Here is a 15,728-nt window from a genome sequence, read left to right as displayed (position 1 = left end):
TAGGCATAATCATAGATTCTCCTCCCATAAAATTCGAACATGTGATCCAGAATAATTATCTCCTATTTAACCAAGTGAGTCGACACTTGCGAGCAAGAATTTCAATATAACCTGATGGGAAATTCAAAAACAATTAAACAATTTAAAAATATTTTTATTATTATATTATAAATTACAGTTTTGTAAAATCTATACTATATTATAATAGCCGGAATAGAGATAATTTGGTTCAACAGTTTGGTTCAACGATAATTCCCTAATTTTGATTATTACAAAAATAGATAAATAGTGTTATATATCTAATAAACTACTAAATTATTAAACTGCTACTAAATATAGTATACTTATCATACTAAACTACAAATACAACTTATCATATTATTAAAAGATATAAATAATAGTGTTACATATGTGCTAAACTACTAAATTGTTAAACTACTAGAAATAGTCTATTTATTCTACTAAATTACGACCACATGTTATTCTATTATTTTTATTATAAATTTATAATCATTATATATTTATATAAATATTTTAAAAATATAATATAACTTGATAAATAAAAATTTAAAATATTAATGGAAACCCGTGCATCGCACGAGATTTATTCTAGTATTATTAAAATACATAGAAACATATTATAAAGTCGCCGAGCTGAGTAACCTAGTTCTAGCTAGTTGGCATTTTTAAATTTTATTTAAAAAGTTTTGTTACTTAATTTTAACGGATCTTGGATCATTTCTTGTATTGGTATTTTTAATATTTTATTCCAATAAAGGTTAGAATACCCCCATGCATTGAAAGTATTGAAAGTTTAGTAATTGATAACAAAAACTTCAAATTATTTATATCTTGAAAATTTATTAATAAAAAAAAAGTTTAAATAATTGCGGATCAGATGATTAAAAATAATAAATCGTGTGATTGAAGAAATTTAAAACAAACAATCTACAATTCTATAACTAAAAAAAATGTACCTCGTGTTTAACGTGATATCCGACTTTGCAGTAGATATCTAATAATTAATTAATAATTTCAAGTATTCCGAAAAAATTGCAAGAAACCGTTAGAATGTATTGCTCGTTAATATCTAATAATTAAGTAATAATATAAAGTATCCGCAAAAATTGTAAAAAATCGTTAAAATGTATCGTTATTTAACCATCATTTATGCAAATATTTCTCTTTTTCCATTCTTATACCCATTGCCATGCGAATATATTATCTTGGTCGTGAGTTCTAATAAAGCCGAACAATTATTTTGTTAATGTAGGTTACAAATTATTTTTTGCACTACTTTCCATTCATTGGAAATGAGTCTGGTCAATAATGCCCTATATATTTTTTTATTGGGTAATTCATAACCTTTCAATAAATTCCCGTAATATATACATGAAAATACAGTATTGACCTCACTGTACTCCTGTTGCTACAGGTTAACATTTACATATAAGGGGTTGCATCTATATGAATATATTAGATATTAGATGACAACATGAACATTGTACTACTATACATATTGCATAAATTATTAAATACGAAATAATCCGATGAGTGAAATATTAGAAATTAGAAGTGCGTGGAAAGTGGAAACTCCACATCCGTTACAGAAAATGTAACAGATAAAGATCAAAAGGGGTGTAGCTGAGGGGAAAGCCATGTAATACTGTAAAGATTAGTGTGAGAGAAAAGGAGAACATGAAATTTGTTTTGCAAATTCACGAGAAGAAGAAAGACTAAATACAAAGCCGTTGTTTGCTTCACGCAAACTGCTAAATCTTGTTTGCTTCTTCGCGTGGCTTTAAAGACTTCATTTACTTCTTAATCCTTCAGCGCCCTCTTCATATATATACGCCTCTTTACATACACAGTTAACATCAATCTACTTACCTCACCAAACCCTAGTCCCTCTCAAAAGTTAATTAACTCAGGAGCCTCGCCCCACAAACCCTAGCTAATCATCTATGTTTATTCTAACCTAGCTTCCCATCTCCTCTCTATATATAATCAAACAAAAGTTTTACTAAAAGAAAAAAAATGAGTGTTGTCAATCCGAGTGGTTCCACCACTAGCGGAGCAGGCTCCGGTGGTGGTGGAAGTAGTAGCGGTGGTGGTAGTAGTGGTGGCGGTGGTGGACCTTGTGGAGCTTGCAAATTTTTGAGGAGGAAGTGTGTACCGGGGTGCATATTTGCTCCGTATTTCGATTCGGAACAAGGCTCGGCTCATTTTGCAGCAGTGCATAAGGTTTTCGGAGCCAGTAATGTTTCCAAGCTCCTCCTCCACATTCCGGTTCACAAGAGGGTCGATGCGGTGGTCACTATTTGTTATGAAGCTCAAGCCCGGCTTAGAGACCCGGTTTATGGTTGTGTTGCTCACATCTTCGCTCTTCAACAACAGGTTCATTTCATTTCCACATCACTATTTACGTTTTTTGTCAATTTCTGTCACAATTGCTCGTTTCTCTTACAGTGGATCATGATTTTCCGGCTACTTATAACTTACATGTTTTTTGTTATTTTTCGGTGATTTTTACTCTCTTTTTTTCCGTTACTGCCTTTTATGGGTCCAATATATAATCTGTATCGAGTATAATTCGTATGTATATACAAATATGTGCGTTTCTCAGCGGGTACTAATTTGAAAACATCTATGTACGTTACAATAGATGAAAGGTAGAGTCCAAATGTGAAGTATATAAAACTTAGTACATGATGTATGAAGATTGAAGAGTCAAATACATACACATTAAAAATTATAATTTGTGTATGTGAGGACACGGTAGTACTAGCTAGTTCGGTTACGAAGTTTTGTTAGCTCTTTTCAAACAGATTCCTGAATTTAGGGTTGTTGACTTACGGAATGTGTGAGTGTGTATTATGACACGAAGCACGTACGCATTATGTAATATAAATTGTATTTTATATGTACCCGTATTTATTTATTTTGTTAATTGTTATATATCTGCGTATATGTAGCTAAGTGTATATATTTAATATAGACTTTCAGAAGTGTAAGCGCTATGTAGGGAAAAGGGAACTGATGGAACAAAATCTAAAAAAACAGGAGGGAAAGAAATGAGTGTGAATCAACCTAAAAATAAGAATCCAGAGATTGGCTAACAGTTCATTATTGTGCATGGGGATCTACTACTGTTCATCATATACCTTGACATCCCCTTGGAGTAAACTTGAAGCTTTACGGTTGCCATTCTACATATATATAATATCACTATTAGAATAATGTTGTGTTAGAATAATATTGTATTCTTGTACCAAAATGGTACTAAAATGAAAGTGAAGATGAGGGATCAGTAACATTAATGGAGTAAGTAACAGTTTGATGGATTGCTGAAATCTACAACTATATGTTGGAGGTTGATTTACTATTAAATTTATGATTGATATGGTCGGACGGGGTGTCTAAAATACAACTGCAGCTACAGTACCATTACTTTCACAACTTATTTTTCAACCTTTATCAATTTGACAATTGTGAGTTTGCAGTTTATATATAACACACTTTGAGTAATATCAGATCTACATTTTAGGATCTCACATTGAAGTATTTTTTTTCTTACTATTATAATTTTTCTGCGAAAAGGAAAAAGTCAAATTCGTAAAAATTACAACAAAAAGTACCTTAATTTGAGCCATTATAATATATATATATATATATATATATAAGGGTTCGGGAACAAAATAAGTTTTCACCGTCTAAAGGAACAACACCCATTTAGAAAGCTCTTGTTAGGAGACCGGTCGGTCGGCCTTCACTAGAGTACTATATGTATATTTATATATTTGGCCACACTTATCATCATACAATTATGATTACTTTTAAATATATAATTGATTATTGAATATATATCATCAACCTCAACCTGCCTTTAAAATTAACTTCTTCATGAATTTGTATCTAGCTATATATATGATAATATATCTTTATTTGTAAGATTTTAAGTTATATTATCTTTTATGGAATTTATAATAAATCAAGATGCTAGGAGAAATGAGTTAGTTTCTACAATTTTACTTACCAATCAGCGGCCCATTTCTGGCAAGTTGAAGTTGTAGCTACTTGCAGATTTGAAGATATAGAGAGCTATAACATGACGGTTCATGTACAGTCTACTTGTATATGATTACTAAATCTAATTGATATATCTAGTCAATACGATCTGAAAAATATAAAAGTTAATAGCTAGTATCCTGATGATGAGGAGGATCAGTATTACTAAGTTTTAGATTTTATTTTCAGGTCAACGTACGATAGAGTATTTTCATATACACGAATATATGATCAAACTTGTAGATGTTCTGTAACCCTCTACTTGTTGAATGGTGTGTAAACTGTGTATTGAAAATGTTGTTTTAACAATACGCACATAGTTAGCAGGTTTCACTGTAGATAGTACATTTATGATCTTATCAATCACACATATTGGTATATATTTTTTAATGTTTAAGAAAATAATTGTGTAGTACAAAGTTGGCACTTTAGTTGCTTCTACGCTAAAATTAGAGGAACTTCTGATGGAGATAGATTTTAATTCATAGGTTTATAACTCTGTCAATATTTATTAGTAAGTTTAAGTTCTACCAAACAACCTCTGTATATATAAGATATACCTTTTTTTTAAACCCACTCAAATTTAATTACGAAACTCGTAGTATATGTGTTTTTAGGGGCAAATTAATTTGTTTGGTACATAGTTATTTCTTTAAGCATTTTCCTTTAATATGTATATGGTGAAAATTACACATTATGATTTTGTTATTTAGTCTGATCAAATGTTTACTGTTATACTGCCAATCACATAAATATAATTATATTTAGACATCTCGTGAAAAAGATGTAATAACAAAAGAAATACAACAACTAGCTTATTTAATAATTAAAAATTAAAATGAGAGATACTATACTTCCAAAAATATTTTCAAAATAATTCTAAAATAATTAGTTGTCATTCTGTTATTGATCAATCCCTCTTCAATAAAATAGACCCTCCTATATATATAGGGCTCACGAATAAAAATTGTCATGTGTTATTTGGGAACAAATTTAAAATTTATTTGGGGATTAGTAGCATTGCTCAATTAAAATACATTCTAGAATAAATATGCATATGTTATACATTCATTATGCTATTTTATAATAAAATTTTACTAAACGTATTAAACTATGCAATTTCATCCTTCAAATTGTACTATTATATTTAAGACGAATAATACTATTATATTAAAAACAGGAACATTAAAAATTCCGTTGTAGTTTGACTAGTCATCCTAGTTTGTTCCCTCAATTCACGGATGGATAGATATTTTAAAATTAAACGTATTATTATAAAAAATTCAAAATCTTTATATTTTAAATTAAATAAGATATTATTATAAAAAATTCAAAATCTTTTTAGGGTTCGAATCTTACCAAAAATATATTAAAATTGTTATTTATAATATAGAATCATAAAATAACTGTGCATCTGGACAATGATAGTTTGTTTAGATCACCCGCGAAATTTTTTCATATTAATATTTCAAATTTGTGCACATGGCACGGCTGTTTGTTTCAGGTGATGAACCTCCAAGCAGAAATTGCGTACTTGCAAGCCCATCGTGCAACACTAGAGATTCCAACTCCGCCTCCAGCTCCACCAACGCAGCTACCACTTCTAGGAGGACAACCTTTGTCTATATCCGATCTCCCTGCAGCCGTACCATCGACTTATGACTTATCTTCCCTTTTTGATCCCATGATGCAACAATCTTGGACAATGCAACAGCCCCCAAGGCCACTTGATCCTCGACTACAGTTTGGTAGTGTCGGCATTAGAGCTCCTGGGGATATGATGCCTGTTGTGAGTGGCGGCATCGTTGCTGGTGATTTTCAAGAACTGGCTCGAGAACTTCTTCAGAGGCATGACTCTCCACAACATCCATGCAGTGACCCTCCAACTATGCCACCTCATTCTAGAGTTAACTGACCCGATTGACTGCTTCTTGACCTGGATCCGACTTGGTTGGTTTGATTCTAATATATTTATTATGAGGGTTTTACTGTACTATCTAGTGAGCTGCTAATTAATTTTAATTTTAATAACTAATGTTCTGAAGTTCTAAAGTTTTTTTGTTCCTTTTGTCCGGTTACCATTATGTGCTAATGAAAAATCAGTACAACATACTTTTTGTAAGAGTTCTGTGTTGTATCTTGGAAGTTTGCATCTCTTTCATTGTAATGGAACTACATGGGTTAACAATTAGTATCTATGATTTGTGAAATTTTTAATTTTGTATTTCTTTTGAGATAATTTGTGAAATTTTTAATTTTGTATTTCTTTTGAGATAAAAATAAAATACTACTCTCTCTGTCCCTAAAAACGTTTCTCATTTGTGTTGGACACGTTTGTCAATGCACATTTTTAATTGTTAATATTTTTAATTTCGTAATAATATTAAATATAAAAATTTCACTGTATTAAAATATTCATAAATACGAATTTAACAAGATCACTCATTACTATATTTGCTTTTATAGATTAAACGTAAATTAGTGGTCAATCGCTTACCGTAAACGGCGTAAAAAGTCAAAATGGGAAATGTATTAAGGGACGGAGGGAGTATCAACAATCATGCATCTTTATTATTTTGGGTTTGTCTAATGTGTGCACATAATTTTGGAGTCAATGTGGGGTCCATCAACATTTATAATTGAGATATCAACCAAAATTTGACACATTACTTCTTACTCTGTATTGTGTGCCCATGGAATTGGGTGTGAATTCTAGCATTTCTCGTTATTAGTAGCTCGGATTGTAGTGCTAAGAGATATACGGATGTAGCACATAAGCATTGATTTACATGATTTCCTTTACAATTAGTCGTGGAGATTGAGGTAGTTCCCAATGCAAGAAGGAAAGAACTCAAAGCTTTAAGTAGCCTCACATTTAACTTCATATGATTCGTAGTCTCTGAGCAGCAGCTCAACTTCTTCCACCACCCCCAAACTCCGAAACCACCCCGCCAATATTGTTGAAGCTTCCTTCTCTACCAAAATGCCACCTTTCTCTAAATCAATCAGAAATTCCAGTGCCTTGTTAAGTTTGTTCTCGTTCTGATAAGAAGTTAAAATCAAAGCCACGCATTTATCATTTGGCCTAAGACCAGCCTTTCTCATGTTCTCAAATGCAATACATGCCTCACGACTTTGACCTGCAACTACATAGGCATTTATAAGGAGAGCACACAGTTTGACATCAGGAATGATTCCAGCTAATTGAGTTGCATCAAATATTCTTTGAGCTCCTGCACAATCACCAATCATCGAGTATGCTCTAAGCAATGCTTTGTAAACTTCCTTCCCAGCATAATTTTGTTGGTCATCCATTTCCCGAAGTAAATCCTCGCCTTTGTCAAACATGCCAGCTCTAACATAGGCCATAATTATTGACCCATAGGACCTCCTATCCAAAGGTACACCAAGCAGTTTCATCTCTTCAAATGATTCTTCAGCCATCTTAAGATTGCCAGATTTACTGTACATGTGAATTAAGGCAGTCAGGGTCACTTGATCACTCATGAAACCTCTTCTCTTCATGGCCAGAATGGTATTTTCAGCTTCTTGCACCTGATTTTGCTTTGCGTAAGCATGAATTATTTTAGTGTAGTCACGAACATTAGTTTCAAATGACTCTTCCAGTAATGCGAGCTCAGCAACCTAAATGAGATGCACGATTTAGTTACGCTTTGGCACTGACTATGACCATATTTTAATTATTAAAAAAACAATGTATAAGGAAATACAGAACACAAACATGGGGGACAACAAAATATATATGTTATTTGGCTTTAGGCCTACAGTAATTGGTGATAACGTAGAGTACCATACTGAAACAACAAATAAAAACTTATCAGAAAACTAACCCAAAGAAAAATTATCTCAGATCCTTCCTAGACACTACGCCGCACCAAATTTTACTAACACTCGCTCTTTACTCTGAAACAAGGTAACATATTTTAGAATTCAGAAACCTTTAGACATATGTAAGCGAAATCTTTAAAACATGCACAGGTTAAGAGGAAGAGATCACCTTTATAGAAAGTGAAATCTCAGACTATTTAGATTGTTCTCTGTACCCGGTAAAGAGTACATACTTCGGTAGTAGCACAGAGAATTTTGTATGATCACAGTGCAGTCATGCACCATCCCTATTTGTCAAGAACTTAATCACACTTTTCCTTTTTTCCCTTCCACTTCCGTGTTTTCTAAAAATGTACCCTTAGTCCAGATGTGCATGGTTGATGTATCTGGCCAATAACAAAAAATATGTTGCTGACAATAATTTACGGAAAATGTGTTACTGACAATAGTTTACTGAAACCATTATTTATCTTATAATGAAGCATCCTGCCCAAATGGTATAGTTTGACGTGAGGCTCCTCAGGCAGACTTGCACACAGTCTCATGGGCACTGCCTACTTTCTTTATGTATAATTGGTGATTGCAAAATCTCCCCTCACATGTAAATCTGTATTGCTTTGGGGACACTGAGAAAAGTGGTGTTGCGGAGACCGGAAAAAAAGAGATTCATGAAGAGTAGGGCTTATCAAGTATTTTAAATGTTTGTTGCAAACTATTATATTTTAAAATTCTAAGCCATTGTATTGGTTGAGATATGTAAAGTGATTAAGAAGATTTAGAACAACTATCAAAAACTAGAGTGCCGACTTTAGCAGTGGCATCTCTAATTCACAAATTTATAATTATTCTGCCATGAAAAGTTTTTCCTTTTAATATGGAGCAGGTGATGGATGAAGAACAGGCTTCCTGCTTGCATTTTATACCCCCCCCCCCCCCCGCAACTTGAGCTGCAGAGCCCCTTTGCTGTGTTCTCAACCACCACCCTGAAGAATGTGGAGAATACGTACCAACTACCAAGGGATGTTATCAGGTGAAATGGGCCGAACCAACACCCAGGAAGTGACAATAGTTTTCATGTTGATCTAATAGTCTTCATGCATCAGCAATAGTATCTATGCAAGTCTTGAGATGAAAAGAGAGATGCCTGATGTGTATTAAAAAGGTGCACGAAAGATGCCTGATGTGTATTAAAAAGGTGCACGAACACAGTTGCATATGCTCAAAAGAAATTTGGTTACAAGCCTAGACAGATGAGTAGTGATCGCTGCTAAATTATATTGAAGTGATAACTGATAAATAGATGCAGTGCAGTGCTGGAGAACAGTCAAGGAATGCTAAAACATGAAAATTAACACCACAACAGTCCCCTATCACACAAAAACGGACCTGTGAAAGCATAGAAGAATTCAGTGATTATCCAAACTACACATTTTTATAGAGAAACTAGTTTCCAACAATTTTAATTGTTTCTTTAATCATATACTACAAAACCCGAGAACTGTTGCCATTTCAAATAACCCTCTAACGCAAAGACTTCAATCAAGTTTCTTCCTAATAACACTTCCCACCCACAACCAGTCCCATCGGAAGTTCTTAAATTTCGTAGAAAGACCAAAATACCACAAAAAAAAACCAATTATAGAATTTGTGTCATTTTTAAATGTGCTGTGTGGGTGATCAAATGGGTCAAATGACCAATTTAACTCAGTTGGGCAGTAATGACATTCCCTCACACCCCCACGAAGACCCCATTGTTCACACAATTATTACATAAAATGCGGAAATATTCACAACACTCATGGATTATCAGAATATGACAAAAATTGGCTTGTTTCACAAATTCTATTTTTTTATAATCTAATATGCCCATTTTTATTTTACATAAATATAGTGCCACAAAACTTAAGATTTCTCATGGACTATATAAACTTAAAAAACCAAAAAAAAAACATAAACTTTAACATAATTTCGACAGTAAAGGAAAAGGGTAAATACCTGAAGATACAAAGGATGATTCATAGCACACAATTGTTTAAGAACTATAAGCCAGTCAGCTCTTCTTGGAACTGTACTCTTCACCCATTCTTTCAACAACTCTGATAAATCACTTTCTTCATAATCAAAACAAATAATCTGCTTCATAAAAGCCTTACATCTATTACTCATTTTTGCGGGCAATTTACCAATTTCTTGTTTCTGGGCCTCACCAATATCAGGCCCAATTCGAACCCACTTCGATTTTGATTTCACTTCTTCTTTAGCCTCCATTTCTTCTGCATTTTTAACAGCTTTAGCTCGGAAATGGAGTTTAAAAAATGTGAAATTTGTGGGGGTTTTCAAGAAAGAGTTTAGACAAGGTCGAGGAAGGTGGGTTCTGACATTGAGGTTGTTTGGTGTAGTGACACAAGTAGAAGATGCATACATGTTTCTATGTAATGAGAATTTAATTTTGTGAATTGTGAGAATTGCAGCATAGCTTGTGAAAGATAGAAAGATAAAAGATATGATTAGCAGAAAAGGAAATTTATATACTTGGATTAGTGGGCCGTGGGTTTTCTATTTCGAAGTTTGAATTAAATGGACTGTGCCCACATACATTTTTTTACTACAATGTGGATGGGCCGATGGGAGATTATATAATTTGCAGGAGATGGCTTAAAAAATTAATAAAAGATAATATTAAAATTCACCGCATAACTCTGCCCAACCCTAGTTTTTTTTTTTTTTTACAAATATGGCTTATAGCCTTACAAATGAGTATTTGTTCTCATAAATCTCAGGGTGAGCGAGGATCGAACCCACTAGAGCTATAATATGGCTTATAACCTTATAAATGAGTATATGTTCTCATAAATCTCGGGTGGAACGACAGAAGATAAACTGCTCGCTCAACCCTACGTTTATTTCAGCCGAACGAACCGAAACATCCAAATTAGAAGTTTAATTATTTTAATTTTTTACAAACCAGAATATAAATTCAGTTGGGTCAAGATTTAATAAATTTTAACCCACCCAACTGGTTATATTATTACAGTAAAACCTCTGTAAATTAATACTCGATTAATTAATAATCTCTCTAAATTTATAATTTTGTCACTTGGGACAGTTCAAAAAATGATCAATTTCGATAAGATAATAAGATAATAATTTTTTTGAAAACCCTGTATAAAAATATGGTCCCAATAAAACTATAAATTAATAATTCCCTTATATTCATAAAAATATAGCTATTACATCTTTGTAAAATATGATTCAATTGTAGTTTGTTTTTTCATATAATTTAAATCAACATGAAACTCATCCCTAATCTTCCTTATTGCATCCAAAAGCTCGGATGTGGTGCTTTCATGTTGCATCAAAAAGTTATTAAGCATTTTTGATGCCTTGAGTGCTTCTTTACGTGTAACCGGCTCCAACGGTGTTGTATCGTCTTCAAGATCATCTTCAACACTATTTTCAAGGATGGTGTTTGCAATCTCTTCTATACTCACATAATGCTTTTCTTGCTTCATCCGTCATTGTTGATTTTGTGACACCTTTTAGATGAGAAGCCATTGTTTTGTTTGTATAATTTTTCCCCCAATCTAGTATATACAGTATATATAATATATTTTATGACTACACATACATTGAATACTTTCTATGTAAAATACAATGAATTAAATTAATTCATGTACTTTGAATTTTCCTAATATACATTGAATATTTTCTATGTAAAATACAATGAATTTAACTTATACACTACATGGACTTTGAATCTAATATATTGTACATTACATTGACTTTCTAAATTCATATACATTGAATTAATTGAATTAAGTATAAAATATAAATTGTACAATTCATTTTATTTAAATTTATGTGAATAAAAATTTAATCAAAAGTTAATTTTGTTTGCTACCGAAAATTCTCTATAAATTAATAATTATTAATTTATCGATTAATTAATACCTCTCTAAATTAATAGAATTCTCCGGTCCCAACTATATTAATTTATAGAGGTTTTACTGTATAGTTATAGGCCCAGGCATGTAGCCCAATCCCTACTATTTATCCACCTTCGATCCAATTGGAAGACTTGCATACTCTCTTGCTACTAATTTTATCTCATTTATTACTTAGCAGCCTATATTATAATTTCCAAATGAGTTTAATACTCCGTACGTATTCACATAATTTATACGAGTATAAAAAGTTTTTAATGTAAATGCAGGAGATTGTTATTATAATTACATAATTTATTTAAAAACTTACAAATTATCATTAAAAATATACTATGTACCCATGTAAGCCCTTAAGTACGTGCTTAGGGGCATTTTTCTCAAATTAAATTATTATATTTCTTGATTTGTTTTGTATTTAAAACTACTTTACTAATTAGAATGTGATTTGAGTAACAAAAAAATTCATGCACCATTTTTAATCTTACATAGTGATAATGCATTATGTTTATTTAGTTTCTGGGACATAAAATATAGTCATTGCATTTACATACTAACCTGCTTAAAAATGAACTTGGTCCCCAAATTCATAATAATTCTTTTAAAAGGTTCGTGACACATTTATTCCAAAAAATTTGTCCAACACGAGATTTTTTCAGATTGCATGTACAGTCTCATACCTAATATACTCTAAAGGACAACATGTTCTTGATATAACAGCACGACATTTCAGAATATTAATTCTAAATCAAAACTAAAATATAATACAATCCACTAATCAAACAATATGCTACAAAGATAACTATTACAAAAGCGTGACTGATGACGACAATCTAAAAGTCAAAATACTCCAAATTTAAGATCCTCGAACTCCGTTGCTAACTTGATTTTTGATTTTACACAGGAACATGAAAATTGTAAGTAATGAGGTATACAACCCAATAAAAAATTAATCGAACCAACTAGTAAGGCCAAATAACATGCATATTAAAAAATACAATATACAATAAAAAGCAATAAACATATATTTTTGATGCACATTCATATTCTTATCCGATAAATACGATACAAATAACCATATAAACCAACATTGATTCTAAACCCAATCATACCAGGACCACTACAACCCGGTTATGGTACACCTAAATTTTCAGATAATTGTCACTAAAACCCAGTGACTTGGCCCTGAGTTCTTATTTTCATAAATCATTGTATAAATCAGAGTTTGAAAATTATCATTTCGAAAAAACACATATATGATAATACATATCACTTTATAATATACCATCGCTTATCCCAAGTTTTAATAAGCAAACATACATACATAACATAAAATCTTAAAAATGATAGGAAACTCGATGGGAAATTTACTTCAATTTTGACCAGATTCAAATTTATCATTTTTGACACTTTAAATGATGTTTTCTTCAAATACCAAAAGCTTGAAAATTGTAGAGAACGAAAAGAAATTTACATAAAGTCCAGAATTAACGAATTCCTACTCACGATTAATTTTTTATGAATTTTAAAAGATTTTTTATTGTTGATTTTTAAAATAAAGATTGGACGGGGAAAAATAATATGATGTGTATATAATATCTTATAAACTACAAATTATTTATATTAGAGTATGATCCAAATTTTAGACTCATTATTTTAATTCAATTTTAATTCTTAACTTTTTTCTAGTATTTTTTAATTTTTTGTTATTCTAATAATTACCGAATATTACAAAGAGCTAGTAATTATAAAATATTTACATGTTAACTATAAGAACCTACACCACCTAACTTATTAAATATATGCTCGACTTTTCTTTTTTTGCCAAATTATATAGGTTATGACAACGATCAAATTAGCTTTTTTAAATCTTATGTTTAAGAATTATTGACAATACATATACTCGACATTTTTTGGTTTTTTCTTTCCTCTAAGACTTGTAACAAACTAAAATCTCCGGTGGATATTTTTTGAAATTCAAATTTTTTACTACTCGACATTTTTTGGTTTTTTCTTTCCTCTAAGACTTGTAACAAACTAAAATCTCCGGTGGATATTTTTTGAAATTCAAATTTTTTACTATACATTTGTTTTGCAATTGTACACTAAAAACTGATATATTATATACATTTAAGATTCAAGTCACTCTATCCACTTTTGATAGATTCGTAAAGTAATACATTAAGTTAACTAGAATTGTTTGTTAGTCACTATCTTTAGAATCACGTAATCAGTCTGTTTGTTTAGCGACATGTTAGTTCTTGAACAATGTTGGCAGGAATTTGCATTTTATCTCCTTGAGATGTGTGATGATCAGGAAAAATATTTCACGTGACATATAACTATGCAAAATTTATAAAGGATTTTGAAAGTATATGCCAGCTGTTGACGGAGAAATTTGGGAGCAACAAATTTTGAGATTCATAGCCGGAAACATGATCTATGACGGTGGTTCTTCGTCAGAAAACGTGAACTGTGTTCGTCGGGAAGTATGAACAATGTTTGGTGGTGGTGATTATTGGTGGCTGATATTGCTTAGTGTTGTCCAGTTAAGATACAATTGTTTAAAGGGGGTTTGATATAATTATATAAATATTTCGAACAAGTAATAAAATATAACAGCTTTTTATATATCTAATAAAAATTATTACAAAACTCTCTCAAGAAATACTGATGTTCTTGAGAGCTGCTAGGTCAAATGATACTCGAGATCGATACCCTATGTGATGACCTAAACCGTGTTTATATACTACACAGCTACAACAAATCAATCTAAGATATTCATTATCAAAAACTAACTGAAACGGATACATATCTTCAACTGAATAGATAAAGTCCTATAACTCAGACGTAAAAGATATCTACTCCACAATACAAGAAACAGAACAAATCTTCTAAGTTGACTGCCTTCAAATACTGATGACATCCAAATGCTGATGATGTGCCAAATCCTGACGACACATCAAATGCGGATGACACCAAACATCCAGATCCTGAACTCCTTCTAATCATTGAGAATTCAATATGTAACAATCTCCCCCCAATTTATGCTTAAAGTAATGAAGCACAAATTCCATTCTCAATGATGCCAAAACCAATCTACAAAATGTACAAGGGGTAAGGCTTACTTCAGTATCTTCAGATAACTGACAGTTGTTTCCAGAAAGTTTTTCAATTTTTCTTCCTCCTTGTCTTGTAGGACTTTAACAAGCTTTTTCTTTAACTCTCTCTTCTCTTTAGTGTATTCTCCAAGCTGATAGATAGTTGATCTCAACTTAGAAATTGAGCTTTTGTTTATCTCAAGATTACCAATCAACATGTAGCTTAAACTGACATATTCATGATCAAGACTGAAGGATAACTGAGGACTGTTGAGAAAAACTTGTATCATTGCAGCTCTCTTTTTCATCTTCATTTCTTGTCCAGTATAAGTTCTGTACTCAGGAACATAATCACCATTGTATATATCATCTTTTGTCATGAATATTCTTTTTGATGACTTCAAGTATCATAGAAGATCAATTTCCGGTGACACAATTCTCAACTCTAAAAAGATAGTGAATGTATTTCAATTCTATCACAGTCTTCATTAAGAGTTGCTGCAATGTAAAGCTCTTTACTTTACCATCCCTGAAAAAGTACATAATCTCTTCTCTGACATTATTATCATTTATCTTTCTATAGACGATCTTCACAATTTCAACTTTCTCAAGATGTGAAGGAGAAACTCTTTCACCAAGATTCTCTGTCAGAGTATTTGTATCCAGCAAATCAGATCTTAGAATCTTCATATCAGATTAACCAATGCCTCCTCTGGTTTGAGATTTGACAAGTTTCAGGTTTTCATTGTATTCCACCCAAGAAGGTTTC

The 15,728-nt window shown here is 31.7% G+C and overlaps 2 protein-coding genes across 2 annotated transcripts; one reads left to right on the top strand and one right to left on the bottom strand.

The window, feature by feature from the left end:
• The first annotated feature begins 1,692 nt into the window (after positions 1 to 1,692).
• On the top strand, positions 1,693 to 6,264 carry LOC141664096 (LOB domain-containing protein 30). The gene is made up of 2 exons (XM_074469980.1): positions 1,693 to 2,397; positions 5,573 to 6,264. Exons 1-2 carry the CDS (start codon positions 2,038 to 2,040, stop codon positions 5,981 to 5,983), a joined length of 771 nt encoding a protein of 256 aa, XP_074326081.1. The 5' UTR covers positions 1,693 to 2,037; the 3' UTR covers positions 5,984 to 6,264.
• Positions 6,265 to 6,835: 571 nt separating this feature from the next.
• Positions 6,836 to 10,424, bottom strand: LOC141668229 (pentatricopeptide repeat-containing protein At1g01970). Its single transcript, XM_074475011.1, has 2 exons — positions 9,913 to 10,424; positions 6,836 to 7,713 (listed from the first exon to the last, which is right to left on the bottom strand). The coding sequence occupies exons 1-2, from the start codon at positions 10,339 to 10,341 to the stop codon at positions 6,928 to 6,930; spliced, it is 1,215 nt and encodes a 404-aa protein (XP_074331112.1). The 5' UTR covers positions 10,342 to 10,424; the 3' UTR covers positions 6,836 to 6,927.
• Between the last annotated feature and the right edge of the window lie 5,304 nt (positions 10,425 to 15,728).

The sequence above is a fragment of the Apium graveolens genome, chromosome 6, assembly GCF_009905375.1.
Source record: "Apium graveolens cultivar Ventura chromosome 6, ASM990537v1, whole genome shotgun sequence".
In the NCBI taxonomy this organism is placed as follows: domain Eukaryota; kingdom Viridiplantae; phylum Streptophyta; class Magnoliopsida; order Apiales; family Apiaceae; genus Apium; species Apium graveolens.
The sequence above is the reverse complement of the archived record's forward strand: the minus strand, read 5'-3'. Positions and strand labels throughout refer to the sequence as shown.